General features: G+C 36.0%; 1 protein-coding gene across 1 annotated transcript in view; it reads left to right on the top strand.

Annotated features, from left to right (window-relative positions):
• Nucleotides 1-27798, top strand: part of Erbb4 (erb-b2 receptor tyrosine kinase 4) — a 687902-nt gene that overhangs the window by 337725 nt on the left and 322379 nt on the right. The window contains exons 5-6 of the mRNA XM_042055633.1: nt 2741-2806; nt 25192-25310. Coding sequence (XP_041911567.1) covers nt 2741-2806; nt 25192-25310 — 185 coding nt within the window. The remainder of the gene's footprint in view (nt 1-2740; nt 2807-25191; nt 25311-27798) is intronic.

The raw sequence follows: 27798 nt of genomic DNA on the forward strand, positions 1-27798 counted from the left end.
ATTAAAAACTTCTGCCTCCTCCCCGAATCCCATTTCCCTACCCCTACCCCTACTCTCCTGTCCCTCCCTCTCCAGTCAGTAAGGGTTCCCTTCCCTGTGGGAAGTCCAAGGTCCTCCCCCCTCCATCCAGGTCTAGGAAGGTGAGCATCCAAGCAGGCTAGCCCCCCCACCCCCCAAAAAAAAGCCAGTATATGCAGTAGGATCAAAACCCAGTGCCATTGTCCTTGGCTTCTCAGCAGCCCTCATTGTCCGCCATGTTCAGGGACTCCGGTTTTATCCCATGCTTTTTCAGTCCCAGTCCAGCTGGCCTTGGTGAGCTCTCATTAGATCAGCTCCACCATCTCAGTGGGTGGGTGCACCCCTAGTGGTCCTGACTTCCTTGCTCATGTTCTCCCTCCTTCTGCTCCTCATTTGGACCTTGGGAGCTCAGTCCGGTGCTCCAATGTGGGTCTCTGTCTCTATCTCCATCCATTGCCAGATGAAAGTTCTATGGTGATAAGCAAGATATTCATCAGTATGGCTTTAGGATCGGGCCATTTCAGGCTCCCTCTCCTCAGCTGCCCAAGGAACTAGCTGGGGACATCTCCCTGGACACCTGGGAACCCCTCTGGAGTCAAGTCTCTTGCCAACCCTAAAATGGCTCCCTTAATTAAGATATATACTTCCCTGCTCCCATATCCACCCTTCCTTTATCCCATCCATCCCATTCCCCCAAGCTCTCCCAATCCTCCCCTTCACATTTTTCTCTCCCCATCTTCCCTTTTCCCCATCCCACCCCACCCCCAAGTTCCCAATTTTTGCCCGGCAATCTTGTCTACTTCCAATATCCAGGAGGATAATTATATGTTTTTCTTTGGGTTCACCTTCTTATTTAGCTTCTCTAGGATCAAGAATTATAGGCTCAATGTCCTTTATGGCTAGAAACCAATTATGAGTGAGTACATCCCATGTTCATCTTTAAATGGGACCTCCTGAAACTGAGAAGCTTCTGTAAGGCAATGGACATTGTCACTAAGACAAAAAAGGCAACCTACTGACTGGGAGAAGATCTTCACCAACCCTGCAACAGACAAAGGTTTGATCTCCAAAATATATAAAGAACTCAAGAAATGAGACTTTAAAATGCTAATTAACCCAATTGAAAATGGGGCACTGAACTGAACAGAGATATCTCAACAGAAGAAGTTCAAATGGCCAAAAGACACTTAAGGTCACGCTCAACCTCCTTAGTGATCAGGGAAATGCAAATCAAAACAACTTTGAGATACCATCTTACACCTGTCAGAATGGCTAAAATCAAAAACACCAATGATAGCCTTTGCTGGAGAGGATGTGAAGTAAGGGGTACACGTGTCCATTGCTGGTGGGAATGCTAACTTGTGCAACCACTTTGGAAAGCAGTGTGGTGGTTTCTCAGGAAATTTGGGATCAACCTACCACAGGACCTAGTAATACCACTCTTGGGAATATACCCAAGAGATGACCTATCATATTACAAAAGCATTTGTTCAACTATGTTCATAGCAGCATTATTTGAAATAGCTAGAACCTGGAAACAACCTAGATGCCCTTCAATGGAAGAATGGATGAAGAAAGTGTGGAATATATACATATTAGAGTACTACTTGGTGGTAAAAAAAATGACATCTTGAATTTTGCATGCAAATGGATGGAAATAGAAAACACTATCCTGAGTGAGGTAACCCAGACCCAAAAAGATGAACATGGGTTGTACTCTCTCAGGCACTTTCATTAGAGAGAATGCTTCTAAGTAGCAAGAGTTCTCAGTTAAGTACTTAAAAACTGACTCAAAGGAATGCAGTAACATTTGGTGTGAAGATTTAATATCTTCACAATGTAGTTATCTTGGTTAAGCATGTTGAATTTATAATTAGAAGTAAAAAAACGAAGAAAGTTCTTAATAAGAAACTTTCTATACAGAGGTTTTAGTCTTTAATAGCTTTTCATGTTCACTTAATTCTAAAGAGAAGTCAGCGGACTTCTGAAGTTTTGAGTGAAATTCAGAAACAAGTTTCAAGGATAGTTCACACACAGTTTCCTCCAGTTAATGAGCTTAGTACCAATTTCTCCTGAAAATTTCTCTGTGGGACAGCTATACTCCATATAAAAGGAACCCACAGATATAAACTTTCATCTTAGGACTTAAAGGATGTCATTTGGACATTCAAATAACAACAAAATTTTAGACCTACACATTAAACAACTGTCATTAAGCTTCCCTAAATGTTTCTTTTCTTTTTTTTGTGCTTGACTTTACCTCTTAGTCTGATGGTTTATACGGTGATTGACTAATACATTCTTGTAATACATTCTTCCTTTGAGTTATTATTACCCCTTAATTCTTAATATTGGTTGCTATCATTAAGTTGTAACCTTTGGACACTATATTAAGTAGCATAGTTCTAGGAAATATCCACATCCAGTAGTCAAAATGAAAGAATATAACTACTTGCTTCTGCATGAAGAAATATTACTAAATAGGCTTGCTTCCTTTTCGTGTGACACGTAGGGCACTTCCACATCCAGGTCATTGTGTTTCAATTCTTCCTAGAAAGAACACTCAGAGTTTGGTGAGTGAGTAAACATTTTTTAGGAATGTGTCTCGATTCTAGCATGACTTAAAATCCCCAGCTAGAAACAAGAGAATTTCACTAAGAAGGTACAAGAACGCAAAGCCATAGTAAACACAGTCTTTCTCCTTCTTTTTCCTTTTCTGCAGGTGGAAGATGCCATAAGTCCTGCACTGGACGATGCTGGGGACCCACAGAAACTCATTGCCAGACCTGTAAGTGTTCCGCAGGGAAAAGTAGAAGGTTTGAAATGGTTGATGGTTTAGTTATGGAATAGTCTCACAATTTTAATCACCTGAAATGTGAAATAAGCTTAATTTGTTTCCATCCAAATAACCTTTCAAATGAAACAATACACACTTGCTTCTCGTATGTCCTTGCAGTTTCTTGACTAATGACCTCCATAGCACATTTTTCTTGACATTATCTCTGACTTTAAAATTGGGACATCCAAATACATAAAAATTTATAGCAATTCAATTTCAAGTAACCTGGTGTTTTTATTAAGTTTCCCAAGTACTAATATTGTCATTCATGCATTTTAAAAAGAAAAAATATATGAAGTACCATGAGCTTGTTTTTATCTAGACACTGAGTACAACATGCATTTGCAAACTACATAGATAATGTATTTATGATCATAACTGTTAACAACAAATCTAAGGCTTAGATTATGCTTCCACTTATGTTTGTTTTAGTTATTTGGGGAGGTGTGTGGTCATCATTGCACACAGAAGTTTCTTGGCACATTAAGTAATATGAGCATTAAACTGTCATAATTGATAAAGGACAGGGCTGAGGAATAAACCTTGTCCTTGGGTTGTTTGTTGTGAATGCAGGAGACCCTGGTTTGATACCTGGACCAGAATGCATATATAATAGTTTTAACATTGTGAAATTTGTAAAATACTTAAAATATTTCTGGTATTTAACAACCTATGGATAAATATTTTAAATTGAAAACAAAGCTTCCTATGCAAATAGTAAACTTTTCCTCCCAAGCATTAGAACCAAAGTTTTGAATAGCACAAGATAGTAAGAATATGAGATGCAGCTTTTCCGAGCAAAAAATAAATAGAAGACACAAAGCATTTGGGATTTATACATGTAAACACTGAACAATTAGGTAACTTTTTAATGTTAGATGAAAATTTAGAAACTTCATTTACCTGCATTCATGAAATTATGTTAATAATGAAATCCAAAAGCAATTATTATACTATAAGCCATCAATGGAAAGAGTACAAAAAGTATAATCCTCAAAGGTAATTCCATAAATTATTTTTAAAGTTACATTATCTTCATATTCAAAATTTGAGAAATATGAAAAGAATAACATAAAATAATCTTCTCTCTTGTGCCTGCTTTGCTCAGCCACCCACTGGCAGCAGACAATGTGCACTTCGGAAAACAGTTTCTGGAGAGAGGCAGGTCTCCCAAGAGTATCAGCAAACATGGCATAATAATTTGCAGTAATACTAAGTACCTCTCCATGTATTAAGGCTGGGTCAGGTGCCTCAATATGAGGAAAAAAATTCCAAGAGTCAATAAAAGAGTCAGAGATAGCCCCTGTTCTCACTGTTAGGACTACCACAAGAGGACCAAGCTACACAACTATAACATATGCAGAGTGTTTAGGTCAGTCCTATGCAGCTCCCCTGCTGTGGGTTCAGTCTCTGTGAGCCTCTATGAGCACAGGTTAGTTGATTGTGTGAATTTTCATGTTGTGTCCTTGACCCCGCTGGCTCCATCAATCCTTTCTTTTTTCTTCAGTATTCCCCAAACTCTGAGTGGTGTTTGACGGTGTGTCTGTGTCTGTTTCCATTAGTTTCTAGATGAAGCCTCCTTCTCTAATGACAGTTGGCGTAGGTACCAATCAGGTCACAGGAAATGGCTGATTTTGCTGGATGCTAAGCTGGGGTCTTTTTTGAAGATTCTTGGAAGATTCCCTTGTGTCAGGGTTTTACCTCACCCTAAAATGCCCCTCTTCCAGTAGTCACTCTCAGTTCTCTTTCTTTCTTTCTTTCTTTCTTTCTTTCTTTCTTTCTTTCTTTCTTTCTTTCTTTCTTTCTTTCCTTCTATCCCCCAACCAAATCCCTCAAGGTCTCATCCTTATCCATCTTCAGTCCTCCTAAGCAATCTCTTCTATTTCTCCTTCCCGGGGAGATCTGGTTGTCCCCCACATGAACTCACCTTGTTAGCTGGTCTTTCTGAATCTGTGAATTGTATCTTTATTTTACAGCTAACATCCATTATAAGTGAGTATATATCATATTTGTCTTTCTTGGTCTGGGTTACATCACTCAGTATGTTTTTTTTTTCTTCAAATTTCCTGATGTTCCTTGGTGTCCTGAGTAATACTCCATTCTGTATTGTATCACATTTTCTTTTTTCATTCCTTGGTTGAGGGACATCTCCAGATTCTAGCTATGTTCATGAAGCTTCTATGAACACAGTTGAGCAGGCATCCTTGTGGGATGAGGGAGCATCCTTGATTATATGCCTAACAATGGTATAGCTGAGTCTTGAAGTAGATTGATTCCCAACTTTCTGAGAAACCACCATATTGATTTCCAAAGTCAGTGCATAACTTTGCACTCCCACCAGAAATGGAAGAGTGTTCCCCTTACTCCACATCCTCTCCAACATAAACTGTCATTTGTGCTTTTAATCTTAGCCATTCTACAGATGTAAGATAAAACCTCAGAGCCATTTTTACTTGCATTACCCTGATGGCCAATGATGTTGGAATATTTCTTTAAGTGTTTCTTTGTCATTTGAGATTCTTCTGTTGAAAGTTCTCTGGTGAGGTCTTTACTCCATTTTTTACTTATACTTTTTGATGTCTAGTTTCTTGAGTTATTTATATATTTTCGAGATCAGTCCTCTGTCACATGTGGGGTTGTTGAGGATCTTTTGTCTCTCTATAGCCTGCTGTTATATCTTATTTACAGTGTCGTTTGCATTACAGAAGCCTTTCAGTTTCATGAAATCCCATTTATTAATTGTTGATCTCAGTTTCTGTGCTACTGATATTCTATTAATGAATTTGTTTCCTGTGTCAATGCATTCAAGGCTATTTTCCACTTTCTCTTCTATCAGGTTCAGGATAACTGGTTTTATATTGAAGTCTTTGATCCACTTGACTTGACTTTAGTGCAAGGTGATAGATATGCATCTATTTGAATTTTTCTGTATGCCAACATACAGTTATGCCAGCATCATTTGTTGAAGGTGCCTTTTTTTTCCATGACAACTTGACCTTTTTATCCATGCATGTATGCATGAAATTTTGTAGGATTAGTAGCATCTGTAGAGTCATAGGCTTGTATACTTACACTTTAACAGAGATCATCAACACAGGATCATATTGTTTGAAACAATTACTGTTGCCTGGGGAATTGTGTGTTAATGCCCATTTTTGTATTCCTAGACAAAATAGCACATTAGCAACATTTTGTCTTTATTAGTTATACCACTCTATCTTGATCTATCTCTATGCCTATATATATATATATATATATATATATATATATATATATATATATATAACATATATAACTATCTGTTTGTAGATCTAAATTAACTTAATAGAAACAATGTTCTAATGGCAGGAATGTTTTGACAAGAATTTTCAATCGTATTCTAAGCTAAAACTAGGTTACTATGTAAAATTCATTCACTACAGTGTTTGGAGACAATATAAAAGAATTTCAAACTGAATCACAAGGTGCTGGACTGGTATTAACTTGATATCTAAAATAATCAAGAACAAATTCCATACTTGGTAATGATGCAGAAGGGAGACATGGAGATCAGCAAAAGAGGTTGATGTTGTTCATAGCCATTTCACAACAAATGCTTCTCAGTTGTCAAACTTACAAGTGAGTTGTAACCCTAGTCCTCTGCCTAGTGACTGTATTTCTTTATTTTTATAGGGATGGGGACAATTTCAGAGAGGCTTCCTTACAGATGCTGGTTGTGGCTAGAGGCCACCCTACAGACTTCCCACACTTATCACCCAGTGAGATTTGAGAAAGGCTGTACAACAGATTTTCTTTCTATGCCATCACTAAGCATTTGCCTTGGATTATGATTATTTATTATTTTGTTTTAATTTGGTTTTAGAGACAGGGTTTTTCTGTGTATATCCCTGGATATCCTGGCACTCACTATGTAGACCATACTGGGACTGAACTCAGAGATCCGCCTGCCTCTGCCTCCTGAGCGCTGGGGTTAAAGGCGTGCGCCACCACAGCCAGTTATTATTTTCAAAGTTGGGTGTTCCATATGTCAATATGATGCCATGTTTCCATACTAGAACTCATAGGTAAGCCTCTTCATAATACTTTATGAAATAAAATCAAATCAGTTATTTGAATTTATAATTTTATTTTTATCTCATTTTACATGCATTTTTGTAGAATGCAGTATAGTTAGATTATAAATACATACATTATATAATTATTATCGATAGATAAGTCTATCTACAGATGGTGAATTCTCTGTAGTTGGGGTTTACAATAAAAAGGATTGGAAGTAACTAGAATAAGGGGGTGGCTTTTCCCCAACTTTGGTAAAACTTTACATTAGTCTTCAAGTTCTATAATGCTAAAAATCATGAAACTTTAAAATTGTTGACTATATGCAATTAGGACAACAAAACATAAAAATAGGCTTTATTTACCCAAATATCTCTTATTTTTATAATAGGCACCTTTTAACATAGCAAGAAAACATAACACTGAATACTTGTTCAAAAGACAATTTTTCTTAATGGCAGTAATTTTGTCCCTTTCCCTTCCAGGGAGGACATTTGATAATGTCTAAGATTTTCTGCTGGTCACAGTGGGAGGGTGAGGAAGAACGTCCACTGGCAGTGGTAGTTAGAAACCAAGATGGTGATACACATTATAGAGTGTGCACGAGAGCCCTTTGTAGCCCCCCCCCCCCGCCGAAGAATCATTATTCAGTACAAAGTACTGGTGCTTCTGGCTTAGTGAGCTCTCAGTAAGAGTTGATGCTCAATCAAGGTTGAGCCTATAAGATTCTACTCTTGAAAATATGGATTTGGATCCAAAGATTCTGATTACACAACATTAGAATCTTGGTCCTTAAAAAATAATAATTGTGGCCCCTCCCTGTGAGGCTGGAAAATGACAGTTTTCAGTGTTACTACTGAGTAAAGCCAGCATGCAGAGATATGGGGCAAAACAAATGTGTAATAGTTTTTGTTATTGGTCCATCATGAATCCATGTTGTACTTGAATCTTCAGTCCTTACAAAGCATCTTATTTTACACATGCATGTGTATATGTCTGAGTGTGGTGGCAAACATATTTGTGCATGTAACAGTCAGAAGTGTGTGTTCAGTGTCTTACTCTTTTATTTTCTGATGTAGGTCCTTTCACTGAACTTGAAGTTCCCAATTTAGGCAATGCTAGATGGCTAAGTGCTCCTAGTTCCTCCTGCATTCTTCCCCAAACTCTGGACTTTAGATATGGATGGCCATGCCCTGCTTTTCATGTGGGTGGTGAGGTTCAAAACTCAGGTCCTCATGTGTGTACAGCAAGCATTCTTACCAAAATAATACCTCCTCCAACAGAGTGGAAGAGAGAACTACTGAGAAACACTTCTGTTGTTTATATAGAACATCATAAAACACACGGTGATCAGAGTTCCTATTTCACCATAGAAATCAAGCTCACTATATTACAGAATTCTTAATAGTCAGCATTTCCACTCTACAGGCTATACATTTTAGGTAACTACTTATACATACATACATACATACATACATACATACACACACAAGTAAAAAGTTTAGTATATTATACATTAGCATGGAATCTTGTAGATTATAAAACACTTCTATTTTAAATGTCTCTTAAGATAAATTTCTTGCACCGTAGAGGGGACAATAATCATTTTTCTATAAACTAGAGAAGTCATTAAAGAGGTTGTCAAACATATGTAGATGATATTCGGGTTTGAGCCTGTGTTTGAATCTGAAGATTGCTCTGTCTCTTGAACACCACGTTTCGGGAGGACTCTCAATGGTGTGTTAGCTCAGAAATCAGTCATGTGGTGGAAATTACCGTTGATCTGCTTTCCTCCATGGGTAAACAACTCCATGCTAACAATCAGTTATCACATCCATAAAATGGAAATGGTTATGCTCACTTCCAGATGGTTGATTTCTTTTCACAATGAAATTCTATGCAGTATTAAAGTTGAAATGCTTAAATTTTTGAGGTATAGACTAAAGAACAAATAAATAACTGTCTGACATATAATAATTAAAGGAAAATATTTGGGAAAATTTCCATAAATGAATGGAACAATACGGGAGATAAACTCTAGAGCTCAGTCTAACCTGGAGATTTTTACCTACATCTGGTGTCTGGGCAGGGAATGAGAAACAGGACTGGAGGAAGTGGAGACTCTTTGCCCTCGACTTTCATACATACCCTTCTCTCCTTCCTATGAGTTACTTAAGGGATAAATTGCTTATCCATAATTAAATAACAGAGCAAATGTATTTGGGAGCTACTGGATACTTAAGTACTAAAAGAACCGAGTTTTATAATAATAAATTATATAATTTTACACTTTTGTGAGAATTAGACATCAAGGAAGATTTTATAGGGATAAGAAGCCCCTAGAATTACCATGACGGTGAATTACACAGAACCCAGAATTCTAGTCTCCCCTTAAATTCTCAGCCGTTCCTCCATGAACTAAGGTGACTTGCAGTCAGATTCACGGTATCATATAATATTCTTTGACGCTTTAAGAATATTCTACTTAACTAGTGGCCACAAAAAATATACATTTCCATATCTGCAAGAAGAAGTCTTTAAATAATTTACAAATTGCATCTTTCTCATTAGCTAAAATAAATTCATTTTAGTGAGAGCTTCTCTATAGGTAATTAATTTTCTTTTGTCAAAAATTTCCTTATCTGTTTTATAGATATATTTTTCATATTTACAAAGTATTAGGAAAGAAAGGACACCTATTCCAAAACCTTCATCTCTATTAAGCAAACCCAAAGTAAGGGTGATATTTTATTGAGCCACCTTCCCATTGACTTACTCTATGGCTGTCCCTCCAGGCTGCTGTGTTAGAGTCTGTCTTGTGTAACTAAAGAGTGAGATGTCACAGGAAAGGCAGACATCTCAGCTCTGGGAGACATTTGCAGTGATGAACAAGTTGTTGGGTGAGATGAAATAGGAATGATGAAAGCGACCAATATTTCTTAATGGAGACACGGGAAACAAAGATGTCAGTCCAGCATATTGTCCTTGAGGGGAAGGCTGCAGGGTTTCCAAAAATGGGTGCAAGTTTTGTGCTGTGTTAAAGTAGAGTCCATGAAATGAAAGTCCACAGAGACTATATTGGCAACTTATTATAGACAAAGGATTATTTGTCCATCGTTCAGGATTTTAGAAGATATTGTTAAATAGTTTTATGTGTATCCTCAGTAGTGTTTCCTGGTGTTTCGGTTATAAACCGGAACACTCTTTATTAGAACAGAAGACTTTTTTTTCTAAACAAAATCTTTTTAAAAATTGTAGCCATGCTAAGGGATTTTATAAATATTAATGAAAGTAGATGATGCTTGTACAGTCTTACTAAGCATTCCACTCTGATTTACCCCCGAGTCTGATTTTCTCAACAACTTGAATTCATGCTCCTTAAATCCTTTTTAAATGCTAGAGCATGCTGACCCTAGACACCTAACAAGAGTATTTCTCACATCATTGCAAAGGGTCAAACAGAACTTTGCTGAGATAGTGAGAGATGCCTTCCATGTGGAGCGGCAACTCCAACTTGAAAGTACTTTTAAGCTTAGTTAAATCGTGCCTACACTGCTTCACAGCACAGCTTAAGTAAATTGATTCAGTGGATTAATGTAGTCATGTCAGGGGAGACAAACTTATCTTCTATGTGAAGGCTGAAGCTTATGGAAGTATTATTTAGTAAGCTTACAGGTAAGAATGACAACTCTCTCTATTCCCAGGAACCGAATCCTGAGTGCCGAGTTGCCTAGGAGTGGATGTGAAGGAGAATCAGCTTTAAGAAACAAATAACAATGAATAAAGGAACATAGCTATCTGTGTCCCTCCAAGATATATGAAGTGTACTTATTGTATTTCAACCAGACACCGCGTGTCTTTTATTATCTCCAGTCACGGTATCAGGCCAGGTCTCTCCTCTCCTATCATCAGCAAGGGTGGCAAGTTCATTATACTCTTCCCTTTTGTCCTCCAAGGCCCGAGGTCAGCTCATCATGTCACTGCATATGGAGGGAGGACAAAGGAAAAATGCGCACATCAAAGTATTACAGTGTGATTTCTCACACTTTGCACATGTTTTGCTTAAGAGTAGTCAGAATTGTTTTCATTTGCAGATTTTATAATTAGTTTTTTGAGGTGATAAACTTTGATACTAAGTTTTCCATCTTCTACGTTGTTTTCCAAATGTCATTCCTTACCTAGGAACCAACTGGAAAATATAAGTGTACTAAACAATAGGAAGAATTGAAGTAGTATACTATAAAATTAAAGAGAAAATTCATGTTCCAGCTGCTGGACTAAACAGACATGATGTTTTTCCTCATTTGTCATTAAATTAATAATAATTTTAATAAAGGGAAGCTTTAACTGTGGAAGTTTCCACTTATAATTTGTTTTTTTTATAAAATAATACATTATTAAAATATTAAGAGGTACTCAATACATTGATAAGATAATATATTATTCCAAACAACATTTTATATTATTTATTGTTTCCATGAATACTTATAGTTTATACTAAGAAAACTGGAAGGTTAACATATGCTCCATACTTTCTTATGCTTAGACACGAGAAAATCATTCTTCAGTAAGAGTGTATTGAAACTTTTTTAAAATAGGAAAAAGGAGAAAACCGGAGTCTTTGTTTGTTTTATACATTCTTGAGGAAAATATTAGAAATACAGCTTATTAAGTTTTTTGAAAATATACCCATAACAGCATCAAATGGAATATTTAATGGTATTAGATAGCTAATATACTCAAAAGAGGCTATTCTACTTTTTTCTCCCCATAAAATATAATTAAGAAAAAGTAACACCTCAGAATTAAGTTATGTTTCTGTCACAATGAAAATCGGGAAAAATTCTGTAAATTATGAAATTCAGATGACAAATTGTAAGAATAATAAACAAATTATACCTGTGCAGATGCATAGACATATAATTTGTCATAGTATAATTGTGTTTACAGTCTTTGTGGGGAAAAATGTCATTTTAAAAGAAGGTGCTAATGTGGTAAATAGCCAATTAGAGTCTAGCAAAACAAGTGGGAGCTATGCGGGGTGGAGAAAGAGCTGAGCCAGCACTCCTGATCAGCCAGGGCAACTGCAAACCTTTGTTAGGAGTCAACATCTTTAATTAAAACTCTTGTACTTTACTAATAACTTTGTATGTCTATAAGGCTTCTTATTGATTTCAATTATTTTCTATTATTCATTTCTTGGATTTATAGTTTCTGAAGACATTGTAGAATTAAGGGAAACATCGCAAGGCACTAATTACTTGCACACATTCAACATTTGAAGCAGTGGGGCAATAATTTACTTGAAGAACATGGGAACAAATTGATATTAGTTGTCATGTTATCATGGCATTCAGATATGTGATTTGAAGGAGGAATATTTTTCTATTTAAATATAGCAGGCACTTTTATCTGAACTATAGATGCAGTGTCAGTGAGAAAACTTTGCTATATGTTCTCCTAAGAAATAATAAAATATATGAAATTGTACCTTTTCTGTGGACATTGAAGTAGGAGATGAGATTATGTCATGGAATCTGAAACGTGCACTTCAGGGCATTTGTTCTTTTGAGTTACTTTAGGTTTTGTATCTTCTGCTCTCTTAACTATTGTGCTACTGTGGAAGCAAGAAAGAAGGTCTTTCTTAACCAAAACTATTCTTGTAGTAAGAGGAAAAAATCTTGCCCTTAGTTTTATGTAATTATATGTTTACTAAAACTACATATTACATACATAATCTCACAATTGTAAAAATGGTACAGAAAATAAATCACACTCTTTGCTAAAACGTGATGTCTTGTCCTTTTAAAACATTTCCAAATGTAAAATACAGCCCATAAAAAATAGTAACTGACACTGTGATCTGGTGGATTTTGTGGTCCCTTTGACCCTAATTTGGAAAAGTAGTCTCCAGTGGCTTTACTATAGTGAACTAATTAATTAGTAGGATAACTTCTTTACAGCAGTTAGACATAAAAAGCAAACAGGTTGTTATTTTTTACAGTTTCCTCAATTGACCTGTGTGCCGTCAGCTAAGCCCTACTTTCTAACTGCGGTTCTATCTTGTTAGCCGACTGTCAAGTCGCCTCAGCAGGCCCTGACTGAAATTAAAATTCTATGAAGTGGGCTAGGTTAGAAAGTAGGCTACACGTTGAAAGCATGCTTCATTATATCCTCAAGCCATACATTTGCAATGTGAATCTTATGTTGTATGAACACTTAATCATAAATCTATCATTGTTATTGCTGAAATATGAATTTATATATTACCTTCATTATGTCTCCTATCCTTCTCTATAAAATTCGCAAGTTGAAATCACTTATTTGTAAGATGCCATGATATTACATATGTATATATGTATTCACATTTGTGGGAATCTTCTATCTAAGCAAATCTGAAGAGAATTGGTGTAATACATTAGTTTTCATTATAATCACTCACCATGCTATTAATTCATGTGGATTGATAATTCATTGGAATGAGCTGGTTTTCAGAATAGAAAATAGAAACATATGAGATTATTTTAGCTACCTGTGTTACATTTGAAATAGTTTCTGGAACCATCTTCCTCACTATTCTAAGTCTGCTAGGTCCTCAACTTTGTGCACCTATTGTCTGTGGCTCTAAACTTAGTGCTCAAAAACCAATGAAGATCTATAGGAGTTTGGAAAAGAATTTAAAGACCTACTTTGACTGATAACTCACTTTGTGACCTAGAAGAACTTAGTTAAATATTTTTAAATGTTAATGTCTTCAGCTATAACACTGGGATAATTAACTTGCTATATGAAATACATAGGTTATATCATTACAGGTTTTATAATTCTTTAAAACAATTTAAATGATACCCAAGGGCCCACTTAAATAATAATAATAATAATATCACTGAGACTGCAAGTCCCAATCTTGCATTTTTATAGAAAGTGATTAATAGTAATCAGTGTGTTGTTTATATGTGTGCCTATTTGCACATACATTTATATACAAAAGTACAAGTAAATACTGTGATATTGTTTATCTTGATTTATAATAATTGCCATATTATTTCTAATTTTCTGTCATTCAGTATTTTTTACTTATACTTTATGTTTTACATCTTCTTTAAGCACAAAAAGGTCGACCTTTCTCTTTTTTAGTGCTTTAGTAGTTCTGTGAGTCATGTTTGTACTACACTTTATTTAGCAGCTCTGTCTGGGAGAATGTTGAATTACATGCAGTGACTATCACAATCCATGAGCCTTTCAAAATATGTAATTACCCACAAATGCACATCATCCTATAAGTCATATTTCTCTAGATAGAACTGCCTAGTCACATACCTTTAAACACATACGTTTAATGGATGGAACCAAATTGCACTTCAGAAGTCATGTATCAATTTATGAACTCACCAATAGTTTATGGTTTCACCCTTACCAACAACAATCCTCTAGAGATGTGTGGCTGTTTTTGTAGCATTTGTCCATAAGCACATACATTGATCTGATTCACCTTTTCCATCAACAAGTGGTAAATTTTGCTTAGTTTCTTCATTCCTTACCTGATGTGAACTTCTGTCTTTCACTCTGAAAGACTCTGATAATTTGCATTACAGTTTAAGAAGTAACTCAGATATGTATCAAATGGGAGAAAATTCATCTTCATTCTCTTTTGATATCTTGATAACATGTAGAATAAGAAAAGGTGATAGGGTGTGCTTTTTTATTTGTTTGTTTTTACATCAAGTTAGGATAAATGTGTTTGTGATATACCATAAATAAAAATGATATCAGAATGTCCCATACACCTTTGTTTTCTTTTGAGTTTTTTAAGCAGGATATTAGAGTGTAACTTGAGCTAGCAAAGAACTCCAGATGCTGCTGCCTCTGCCTTTAGAGTTCTGTACTTAACAGGCTGAAGCACCATGCCTGGCACCTTGTCATGCTTTGTGACAAATTCATGAAGATGCAACCTTCAGTCTAAAATGAACTGATATCTTTAACAAATGTGCAAGCAACCAAGATGGCCTTGTTGGTAAACTGCATGCCTTGTGAAAATAAGGACTTGAATTTGAGCCCCCAGAAACTCCATGAAGACCGAAGTACTTTAGCACTTACCTAACATTCTAATGCTGGATATGTAGAGACAGCATGGTCTGGAAAGGGGTCTGGACTTCTCAGCTTTCTGGTCTACTTGAACAGTTGATCTCTGGCCTTAATGCACATGATAGTGCCCTGGTACATGCTCACAGACACGCATGCATGTAAACATGCACCTACATACCCACACATACTTGCATAGACAGATGAGCTCATACACACATGCCACAGATACAGGAATACATACAAACAAACAATAATACATTATCATGTTTTATGCAATTTCACATTCTTTCTTTATGCCCTAAAATCTCTGTCTACAGTTCTGTGAGAGGCACATAGAATAATTTATATCGGTCGCTAGGAATTTTTTATAGTTATTAAAATATAATGATATTTTTCTTTGTTTCCCAACTCACAAACTTTGTTGATGTTAATAGTCTCTTAATGAAGGAGACTTTCTCTTGTGGCTAAGACGGTGGTTTAAGATTAACTATAAATTCTTTCAATGAGCAACTGAGAATGTCTGCATAAAGTAGGATAAGTAGACTTTATTAAACAAATGAATAAATTAGGTGGTGATGAAGAATAGACTCGACAAGACCCCTTTCCACTGTGGCACAGCTGACAATATTATCATGCCAAAGCTCATGGGTCACCAGAGATTAAACTGGGAAAAGGGTCAAATGTGATTAGTACCTGCAGAAATCTGGGCATGCTTTTATTAATTGACCCAGAATGCCAATTTCAGCAAAAACTGTGCAGCAATAGAGCATGTTTTTCAGTTTTTCAGGTGAACTCTAGCAGTTATTGAATATCGGTTTAAACTGTTCTGGTACCTGTAGGTGTGCACACTTCATAACACAGGGACACAGCTAGTTTGCTAATTTACCATACATGCAGTGTTTACACTACTATCGGGTCATATTAGATTGGATGGCCAGCCTGGATGACTTTTCATAATTCTATTTTGAGATACATAGTTGTTTCATTGTATTTTTAGGTCACCTTATACAGATTTCAACGGATTAATATTCATTTTGTTAGTAAAATAATTGTAAAATACTTAAAGTAGACAATTCTATCTGTGTTCAAATTAGAACACATGCTCATCATTATTTCTTCCTCTGTTGGAAACAATTTAGGCTTCATTTGTATATTGTGCATAAAAGAGCATTTTGGATTAAGACTTACTTGCATGTGTACCTTCCATCCTAGTGAATTGTTATCCCCTCATGAAACTTTTTCTTGGAACAGAAATTTCAAGTATTGACTTACGCAATCTTTTTAAAATGTCAGACTCATAATTTTCTTTAAAAAAAATTCCTGGCAACCCACACAGTAATGCCTCAGAATATGGGAGCTTGGGAGAGGAAAGGGGTGTATCTTAATTTTGCATTTTTGTAACTAATACTAAAAGTTTGCCTAATGATAGATACTCAGATGGATCCAGCCAGTCTTCTCAGTGGGAAAACAAACTTCAGTACAGACCTGAGTTTCTTTCCCAGAACCTTGCTTTCCAAGCATTGCAGTGTGATCAATGAGTATGCCATTGTTAATTTGGGAGCATTATTAGTTTAATTTTAAAAATTATTTGATAATGGTATTTTAAATGAAAGCACAACACACAACCCAGAGTGTTCACTATTTAGCACACTAACTTTCATAGTAGTACATGGTGAGTCTTACAACAAGCAGTAAAGCCTTGAAACATTCTGTCAAGCCGCTAGACAGACTCTACTTAAACACTGTCTAAATTCCCACTCGGGAACTCATTCCATTATTTTTAAAAAATTCTGTATAATACCTGATAAATTTTCCCAATAAATTCTTCCTCACATCCAACCAAGATCTACTCTATTTAATGTACTTTTTGGTGCAAATTTCAAAGCACATAACTGAAATCATTGACATGTCCATTGATTTTGAATCTGTTTAATAAGCATGATGTAGCTGGGGGTTTCTTTTTAGGTTTATTGAATGTTTGTAGTGACAGGCGAGCAGGCCTGCTTTTCATCCCACCCGGCTAGCTCAGTCAGTAGAGCATGAGACTCTTAATCTCAGGGTCGTGGGTTCGGGCCCCACGTTTGGCGCCATTCTGTAGTGGGGAGGTGCGGGCTGTGTTCCTGCCATCCAGCTCCCTGTGGCCTGGCTAGCTTATGCCCCAAAATAACAACACGGAAACTGTATTCATTTAAGTACTGCCTGGCCCGTTAGTTTCAGTCTCTCATTAGCTAATTCTCACATATCTTGCTTTAACCCATATCTAATAATCTATGTAGCACCAGAAGGGGTGGCTTACTGGGAACATTCTAGCCTGCATCCATCTCGGATAGGAGAGTCATGTCGACTGCTTGAGCCATCTGCCTCACTTCCTTCTTCCGAGCATTCTGTTCTGTCTACTCCACCTATCTAAATCCTGCCCTATCGAAAAGCCAAGGCAGTTTCTTTAGTAACCAATCAGATTCCTCCATAAAATGTTATTTTATGCATATGGGTATTTTGCCTGCATGTATATATGCATTTCACAGGCAGGCTGTACCCTCAGAAGTTCACCTGAAACTGAAGTTAGTGATGGTTATAAGACACCATGTGGGTGCTGGGAACTGAACCAGGGCACTCTGAAGAACTATCAATGCTCCCAATCCCTGAGTCATCTTTCCAGAAACTGGACATGAGGTATTTTGTGGGCATGATTTGTTGAAAATTTGTTAATAAAAATAAAAAATGTACAAGGATCATAGAGGTATGAGTTATTATTTGTTAACTGAAGTTATAGGATTTGATATGAGAGAAGAGAACAACCCTCTGGTGGTATTCCCCTCTTTGTTGAAAATTTGGTCTTCAGAATGAGCAAGGAATGATTCTATATCCAGTCTAGGGTATTTTCTTCTCAGATTTTCCTATAGGCTTTCTCATAGTCTTTTGTTTGTTTAATTTCCCAATTAGTGCTACAGACCTTAACAGTGCAAATAGGAAATTACTGTGAAAGGACATTGGGATTAAGGTTCTATAAAAGAATCATTAAAATGCCAATCAAGGAAATCTTGTAAATGACTTAGAGGGTTTCCCATTTTAAATAGATAGAATGATGTCTCTCGATTTTAGGCATCACATATTGAACCTATTTAACCTCTTAAGATTTTTAGAGCATTGCCAGTCACTTTAATCATATAGGAATTAGATGATTAATTGACATTATTTTAAATGCTATATAACCTAATATTAAAAATGAGGTATATGCACCAAAAGATAGTAGTGGTGGTTGCAATTTTGTGAAAAATGAACATTGAACCACACTTGGCATAGTGATTGATATGTTCAAAATGAAATTCCTGTTAAGTTGTGTATACCCAGTTTATGGAGACTAGGTAGAGAAAGTAAAGTCAATCAGAAAGCACTGAAGAGAGGAAAGATAGAAAGATAGAATGAAGGAAGAAGGGGAACAGGAGGAAGGGGAGGAACACATAAAATATAGGGGGTAAATCTTCCAAAATACTTTCTAAATTAAACCTTAATTATCTCTTATGTTAAATAGATTTTTTTCTCTTATTGTAATTATTATTTGTTTTTTGCTGTACAGAAAAATAAAAAACAATAAATATTTGATCTCTAAACTGCCTGTCTTTGAAATAAAGTAAATTTATTATAAGGCAACAATTTGGTCATAATGTTGGCTATTAATGTATTTAGAATAGTAATTCAATTTTTGTTTTTATTAGGAAGATACTGATAAAAATAAATCTCTTAAAGACATTCTAATTGTGGAGGTAATTTTTCCTCTTAACAATTTCCCTCTCCACCAACATTTTGTTATTTAAATTTGCATATCAGATTCCTGGGGAATGTGTTCTTGAATGAATCCCCATCCCCAGTTTCTAGTTACTATGCTTCATATAAAAACTAATTTAACTTCCAGGATTTACCTTTTAATTGCATTGAATGGCATGCCAACACTACAAAAGGTAGTTAAATCTCTTCCCAAGTACTTTAGAGGGCCCACTGAAGCAACTCAAAGAGTATACTAGGTATAGATGGGAAATCTAATAAAATACATGAAGAAAGGTAGAAATAAATGAAAGTAAAGCAAGTGTAAGTTGATGTACCTGTGAGGCTGAGATATTGATTAAAGCTATTGAATATTTTGTGTTTATCCATTATTAGAATGAGGTGTAAAGTTTGTCAAGTTATCAATATTAAGTAAATAATGCCTATTAATCAACAAATATCATTAAATAAACATATTTTAAACTGGTCTTCATTGTATCCTGAATCAGCTTTGACATGCCCAAGGGAATGTTTTGTCCCTGAAAACAAGACCACAAAACAATGGAAAAAAATGATATCTTCCAGGTCACTGTTTAGAAACAATACTTAAGTTTCATGGCTACTAAATTTTCATTGGTAAGTAAGAAACGTGAAACTCTTAATAATGAAAAGTGTGATTTTTTTCATCTTGAGGGCTACATAAAAATCAGATTATGCTTTTCTAAAATAGAAATTTATCCTTCTTTTTCATTATTACTTTTGGAATAAAAAAACTATCCTTTATTCTGCTTGGGGTAAACCAACAGGATTTCGAGTTCAGCTGCTCATAATAGGAAAAGAGTAGCATTCGTCGGTAGCTAAGGATAATTCAAGTCCCTTTGATTTCTAAGAGACTAGCTCATCACTTGAAGCCCATCTTTAAGGTTTCACAGATCACTGCTTTATTCTTGGTTGTAATCGTGCTACTATGCAATCAGGTGCCAACTGCTGAGGTTTGAAAATGTCTGGTTCCATTTTCAATCTACATGTACTGAAACATTTTTCTCTTCTGCCCATGTGTTTTGAGTCCTGTGCTTTGTCCCCTAAAAGCTCCTTCCATCTTCCTTTGGACATTACATATATGGACTCTAGATCTCCACACAGGTGTCTTGATTTATACTAGAGTTTGTTGATAGCGTTATTCATCACCAGGGTCCACAAATTAAGCCGTTGCGGAGAGGTTGAGTGGTTTTGATGTAATGGAAGACTACATTGTCTCCAGTAGGATGAGTCATTCAGACCCATCACAAACTTGGACAACTTAGTTCTTAATCATGAGCCAAAACTTAGGGGTATGCTCAGTGTCCACTTGTAACCTGGGGAGCACCTGGGAAAACAATTGTCTTCTGAGCAATGCTGTCGAGACATCTCCTATGGTGGCTACCTAATGGCATCCTTGGTGCACAATCTTCTAGAAAGATAAACAAGATTTCAATGATTGCACTGCATGCCTTTGTGGATTTTGTTTACTTGTGTGGTGTGCAAGTGACATGGGTTCCGAAGTCTATGCCCTATTCACCTCTGCTTTGGCTAAGAACAAACACTCTGCTTTTCTTTCAGCCGTAGCTTCTGACGCATTCATGCTTTACTTCTGTTTCTAGTGAGTCCTTGGCTTCATCTTGAAGTCTTTGGTTCTCCTTCTGGAACCCCTCATTTCATGGTTGAGTCTGTTCCTGAAGTTTGTGCTCAGTAGTCCTCTGTTGCTCCTCCTCCGCTGGGCCTGTTCCTTCTCCACCTTCTTTCTCAGTGAATGATTTCACAGGCTTCTGGTACTTCTTATCTTTCTCTTTCATCAACTGTCCATGCTTCCTTTTGCATTTCCTCCAGCATTTTTGCTGTAGCGTGTACAACTTCAGCTTTCAGATGTTCCTCATCAATCTCCCTTACCTGGTCTGTTGCAGAATTGCATCAACCTCTGCCTGGGACGATCTTCAACTAGTGGACCACCAGGGTAGGGGCATGGGGATTAGAAAAGTTAGTAAAGAGTATGGAAGATACAGGTGAAAACACACAAACAGGGTAGTACCGGGAGGGAGTTCCAGTGACTATTAAAATCTGCCTGCGTTTAATTTTCTGTATACTTTTATAGCCCAATACCAGAGGAGGAGGAAAACTGCTTTAACACATACAAAGGGCAACTATAATGGTTATTTGCATCAATACTTTGAAACATCAGGTCATTAGAATTCTGTTGTTGAGTGAGCTCCCACCCCTAAACCAAGTATCCTGAAGGCAGCCACTCCCTAGATCACACCCTCTATTTCAAAAGAAGGAGCAGACAATATGCTTGAATTCCCTGACCTTTGGTCAGGCTGGAGTGGGTCTACCTGTATGGGTAAGTTGTTAATGTCAAAAACCCCTTAGGTTAGGGTATATAGCCACATTTGTTGTTAATAACTTGGAACAAACTGAAACTCTCTGACTTTCAGACAAGGTAGAAATAGGCTCACAATCCTCCTTAGATGGCAAAGTTTTTCCAGAGCTCCTAGGCCTGAACCCCTTCCTGGGTTGTCACAGTTACTTTCTTTTCAACTCCTGTATCTCCTGCATAAGAAAGAAAGCCAGGAAACCACCTGAGGATGTCTGTAGTTTATTTTTTTCATAGAATTTTTCTTGCTTTGTTTCTAAATTGACCTCTAATTCCATTTGGAACACTTGCTCAATACCTTTGAAGGAATTTTCAATGAAGATCTTAATGATATATTTCCCGTGAATCATGTGCAGGTCCAGCAGTTCCTGGAGGGTTTTCTATTCACAGGCACAGAATTTTTTCTTTTTTAAAAGGATTTGTGTTTGGATAATAAATTAGAAGGATGTTTCTTTACCATTCCCAGAAATGGAACAGAATATAAGACCTATAAATGTCCTGGAAAATCTGAGATATTTGGCCATAATATGAAAGATACTGTGACTTTAAAAATTTTGAACTTTATTCATTACAGAAAACAGAATGTGTTTGAGTTCATTGAATAATCATGGTTGTAAAGTTTACAAATTTTAGCACATTATTTTCATGCATAATTACTGTTCACAGTGAGAGTAAGGACCTTGATATCACTTTTTAATAATATTTAAATAAATTCTGATTATTAATGTTATCATTTAAATGTTTTGTATATTGATTCTCTCACTTGTCAGGGAAGGACAACATAAATAAAGAAAAATTGAAACATTTTGCATATTACCATGAATCAAGACAGTTATAAATAAAAATTAACCGTTGGATATATGTGTCTAGAATTACACACAGTGTTGCTCCCAGGACATGTTTGCTCTGGGCTTTGAGATGAGGTCTTCCAGCTGAGCAACGCTTGTTAACCTAGAAACAAAGTAACGGAATGTTCTTTGATGGCTTGTTTGAAATGAAGTGCTTTGTTTAACATATGTCTGCTATTTTAGTTGCTTTCAATCTAATGAAAGAGCTTTATTCTGTGAATGGCAAGCATATATTTGAATACATACTTTATAAAACTATTTATGAAAAGAGAAGACTATGTGTGAAAAGATTTTCTATTATGTAGTTTGAATTACTGGTTTGTACATATAAGAGAATGGAGAACTTACTTAATCATTAGAAGGAATAATATAAGCATAGTATATGCTAATGACAAGTTAGAAGTTACAACAAATTTACGGACATATACTTATGACATATTATATATACTTATATATTATATAGTTTTTCAAGTATATAAATATAATGACAGTTCTAAAAATTGAAATTCATCACAAACAGAGAAATGTAACGGATGAAGGGAAAGTATGTTAGATGGTGTTAGATGACAAAATATGGAAGGAAAGAGAAAATGTAAAAGTAAGAATGAAAGAGAGAAGGACAATGAGAAGGACAAGGAAGGGGAGAAAGAAGAGGAGACTTAATACAAATTATAAATGCTCATCCAATAGCTCACTCTTATTATTAACTATCTCTTAGAACGTAACCTATTTCTCTGAATCTATGTGCTGCCACAAGGCTCATGGCTTTTATCACTATATCACTTTGTGTATCCCACTCATTCTCCATCTGGCTGGTGACTCTTCTGACTCTACTCTTCTTCGTCCCACCATTCTCAGTTTGGCTTTCCCATCTAACTTTATCGTGCTCAGATATTGGCCAGTCAGCTTGTTTATTAAACTAATCATAGTGACATTTATTCACACAGTTTACAGAAGAATGATTCCACAGAGATCATTCTAGACCTATTGTTGAAATAATAACATCAGATATAGTGTAGTTGGGTTTGCGATGGGCCTAGATTTCAAAACCTGGACTGCTAAGTAAACTTCCTATTCTTGTTCTGAAAAATAAAATAAAATAAAATAAAAGAGTAGTACAGAAGTTCAGCTTGGATACAGGCTTAGTGAAGGTTCAAAATAAGTGTTGCTTAACAGAGAAGACAGGAACACTTTAAAGGTGGATAAATTCCACTTTTAAGTTGGCAATACAATGGGTATCATTCCACAGGGAGTAGTGTGAAGGAGTGTCTCTTTTGTACATATGAGAAAGACAGGCAGTGGTGAATGACTCCAGAGGAGGTAGAAATTATCATAGATTAATGGAGAATTCTTACTTATTTTTTGCTAAGGACTTAAGCCATTGGTACAGAGATAGTAAATATTTTATACTGTGAATCAACACTGAATCAACCAATGGCTTCTATTTTTAAACTATCTCTTCTGAGCAACATAGAGGATTAATTGGAAGGAAAAATAAGAAGCTCTTTAGAAGAGTATTCAAAATTTTATAGATGTGTATAAACTAGTATAGAGACAGGAACATAATAAAATGTAATGAAAATAATTGATAATGTTTGCTGATTTTCTCTGATATCAGAAGTTATAGGGAGAAGAGAATTAGAAGACCTATGTTTACTTTCTAGGTGAGCTATTGATCACTTAGCAGCATTTTATTGATTGTGATGAAAATGAATGTAGCCTATGATAGAAGTCTGTCAAAACAGCTTAGTACAACAAATGATAACCAAGAAATATGGCAGAAATGTAAATAAAGAAGGCTTGGGGTAATATGCTGCTGTATTTTGTAGTGTTCATACTAAGAAAGTATTTGGGAAGTATGTCTCTATAGGAATGGAAATACAGAGAGTTGTGCCCCTCTTTTCTATAATTTCTTTTTTTAATTAATTTATTTTTTATTAAAAATTTCCACCTCCTTCCCTCCCCTCCCCCTCTCTCTCCAGTCCAAAGAGCAGTAAGGGTTCCCTGCCTTGTGGGAAGTCCAAGGTCCTCCCCTCTCCATCCAGGTCTAGGAAGGTGAGCATCCAAACAGGCTAGGCCCCCACAAAGCCAGTACATGTAGTAGGATCAAAACCCAGTGCCATTGTCCTTGGCTTCTCAGCAGCCCTCATTGTCTGCCATGTTCAGGGACTCCGGTTTTATCCCATGCTTTTTCAGTCCCAGTCCAGCTGGCCTTGGTGAGCTCTCATTAGATCAGCTCCACCATCTCAGTGGGTGGGTGCTCCCCTTGTGGTCCTGACTTCCTTGCTCATGTTCTCCCTCCTTCTGCTCCTCATTTGGACCTTGGGAGCTCAGTCCGGTGCTCCAATGTGGGTCTCTGTCTCTATCTCCATCCATGGCCAGTTGAAGGCTCTATGGTGATAAGTAAGATATTCATCAGTATGGCTTTAGGATCGGGCCATTTCAGGCTCCCTCTCCTCAGCTGCCCAAGGAACTAGCTGGGAACATTTCCCTGGACACCTGGGAACCCCTCTGGAGTCAAGTCTCTTGCCAACCCAAAAATGGCTCCCTTAATTAAGATATATTTAATTTCAATACCCCATCTGTGCATTTAAAGAATATAGTGATTTGATGCTGTGGATTGACTTGATGAGTAAGAAAAAACAAGCAAAATGATTTCTTATGTTTTCACCATTCCTTTATTCCTTCCTTCCTCCCTTCCTTCCTTACTTCCCCCTTCTTTCCTTCCTTCATTTCTTTCTTCGATCCCTTTATCATGTATCATATAACGAAAATCAACTTATAATTTACTTCCCTGTCTGTTGAGTACTAAACACCTTAAATGAGTGTCTGAGAGCCCTTTCTCCCCAGAGACTTCCTAAACTTGGGTTTAGCCACATCAACATTCATTCCACTATTTCTGAACTTACTAAATGTATGCAATAATATTTGTAAAATTTTATACCTATTTGTTGAAAACAAATAATGTTATACAAAAATAATTATGCATATACATACATATGAATGAAGCTTTTGTATAGTAACTTCCTTCTAATTACAGACTCAATTCATTATTTTTTTGAATTAGTCAATATTAGATGGAATAAACTGCTGTTCCAGAGCACGTGCCTTGTTGTTACAAACATGGATTTGTTGGTGGATGGCTCTGATTGAGGCCCTATCTCTGTCTTCTACAGTGACCAGGACTGTGTGTGCTGAACAATGTGATGGCAGGTGCTATGGACCCTACGTCAGTGACTGCTGCCATCGGGAATGTGCTGGCGGCTGCTCAGGACCAAAGGACACTGACTGCTTTGTATGTTTAGGATCTCTCTCTCTCTCTCTCTCTCTCTCTCTCTCTCTCTCTCTCTCTCTCTCGCTCTCTCTCTCTTGCTCTCTCTCTCTCTCTATCACATTGAATATTTAACGCTGGATTACATTAAGATTAAGTTTGGTCATTTTATTATTATCAAAGGCATTCTACATTGAGTTGACTATTGATTAATCAGAATGAATTTGTACCGGTAAGATCAATTTTGACTTTCTGATATAATTTATGTGTGACATGAATATATTGAAGAACATGAATGAAAACATGCAGGGATGTTTTTCAGAAATTGAGAATATAATTTCCACATATTCAGTGCTTACCGCTTTGTGTTGTTGCATTATTAAGTTTCATAAGTGAGGATGGCTTGCTTCCTGAATATCAATTTCAAGGTTATATCAGAAGAATTGATGCATTTAGATATTTTACAGTTTGTACTGTTAACAAACTAATATTTTCTATTTATAAAATATAGACATGTTTATTTAAACCTGTTTTAAACCTATTTATGTGATAAGCCATATGGCTAATATTTTTGAAGAGAATATTTTTATTTCAACAATACTAACATTTATAGTTTGTTGGAAATTTTTAAATTATATTTGATATTATATCCTTGATATAAGTTTTTGTTCTTTGAAATATATATTTAACTTTGTAAGTGATGATTTATTCAAGCTCATAAACCACAATGCTAATTTTAGTCTAAAATAATAAACAGTACACTGTTTTATTTTTAAAATGAGTACAACAAATTATTTTTCCATTTCTCAAAAAATCTACTGACACATATTAGAATTGAAATTTTTAAGAACTGAGACTTTATCTAATAAGCAAAAGAAAAATTAAAGCACCGAGTCTGTAACTATTTTTTAAATTTTAACAATTATAAGAGTCTTACTTTGTCTAATGTGATTCTATGGTGAAAGAACACTAACTCTGGTGAACTGAAGTCAAGCAAAGAATAAATGTCACACTTCTAAGGATGCTACATCTAAAGAAGAGCCTTGGCAGCCAAACTGAGAGCTCTTTCTTTTCTGTCATCGGCATTGACAAGAGAGGACCAAGCTTGATTTTGAAGATACGGCACACTGCAGGTGTTGCATTAATGGTTCCAAAGCCAGCACTGTGGTAAACAGTAGGAAAACCTCTTCGTGTAGGATGTGGCACTGTGCCCTTTCTTGTATTCTTGTGATAAGCAGTACCAGGTGCTCTTGAGAGCTCTCGTTTCATTACTATATTGGAATGGTCCAGTGATTCTGCTTGGCATTTATACAGTATGTTCATGAATGCCAGACTGACGCTTTGGTGTAAGTTACATCGTGCTTGTGTGTTAACTCCATTTCTCTGGCTTATATCCCCTTGTTCCAAAGCCATCTACATACACTGCATATCAGTGCAGAAAATATGTTAGTAATTCAATTATAAGAACACATGATGTTTCATGGTCATAAATTAAAACTTACTGAGTTTTCTAGATTGCTTTTTAATGGAGTCTTCCTATAAAGTGTCATCTTAGTGAATAATGTATCATCAGTGAATCTCCTTCTGATTATGTACCTTGTAGACCACCGTGAGAGAATTGTCATGTTGTGATAAAGTGTTTGCTGAAACAATTGATGAAGCAAATGTTGTGAGAAAACAGAATAAATTAATTCTTATTAATAACCAAAAGACAATTTATAATGAAATGTAAAATGGAGCTTTGGTTCATGTTGGCTCGTTTATGAGGCCTCAATTATTCATAGGAAAGTTTCATTTCTTAACTAAAAGATAGAGACTGTCCATGTTTGTTAGTCACATGTTATATGTGTTTTCTTATGATATCTAAAACATAACTCTCAGGTAGGAAAATAATTTTCAATTCTTCTCAAATGAATTTGAAAATATGAATAAAAACACATCAGAAGACAAATTTATGTTATCAAAAATCAAATGCCTTTTGAACCTGGTGACTACCAGAAATGATATACCATTATGAAAACTTACATTACTTTATTTAAACACAGGCTAGTGACAGCTCTCAAGCATTATACTTGGTCAGTCTCCAGGTTCTCCGTAAGTTCAGGTGAATCAATGGCAATCATTATGTTTCCTACTGTAGAATGAAGATACTTGAACTTAACATGAAACACAAGACATGAGATTGCCAGATCTATAGAACTGGATACATACACTGACTGTAAAGTTTAAAATAAGTATGTTTAATCAGTGTGAGCTCAAATGATCTGTCAAATATGTCTAGATTCAACACTATTCACCAAGTCTTAGTTTAAAACTGCGTTAATACATGCTACTCTACATTTAGGTAAAGAGATATAATAGTGATTTTTGGCACAGAGAGGGTAAGATATCGATGAAAACTTAAAGGCACAATTATTTTGAGGTTATCAATTTTGGCAGGGCTTATAAAATTGAAATATAACAAAGTACAATACCTTTCACTAAACTATAATAGCAGCGCGCTTATTGAGAA

Source organism: Arvicola amphibius, chromosome 8 (assembly GCF_903992535.2).
Source record: "Arvicola amphibius chromosome 8, mArvAmp1.2, whole genome shotgun sequence".
Classification (NCBI taxonomy): Eukaryota; Metazoa; Chordata; class Mammalia; order Rodentia; family Cricetidae; genus Arvicola; species Arvicola amphibius.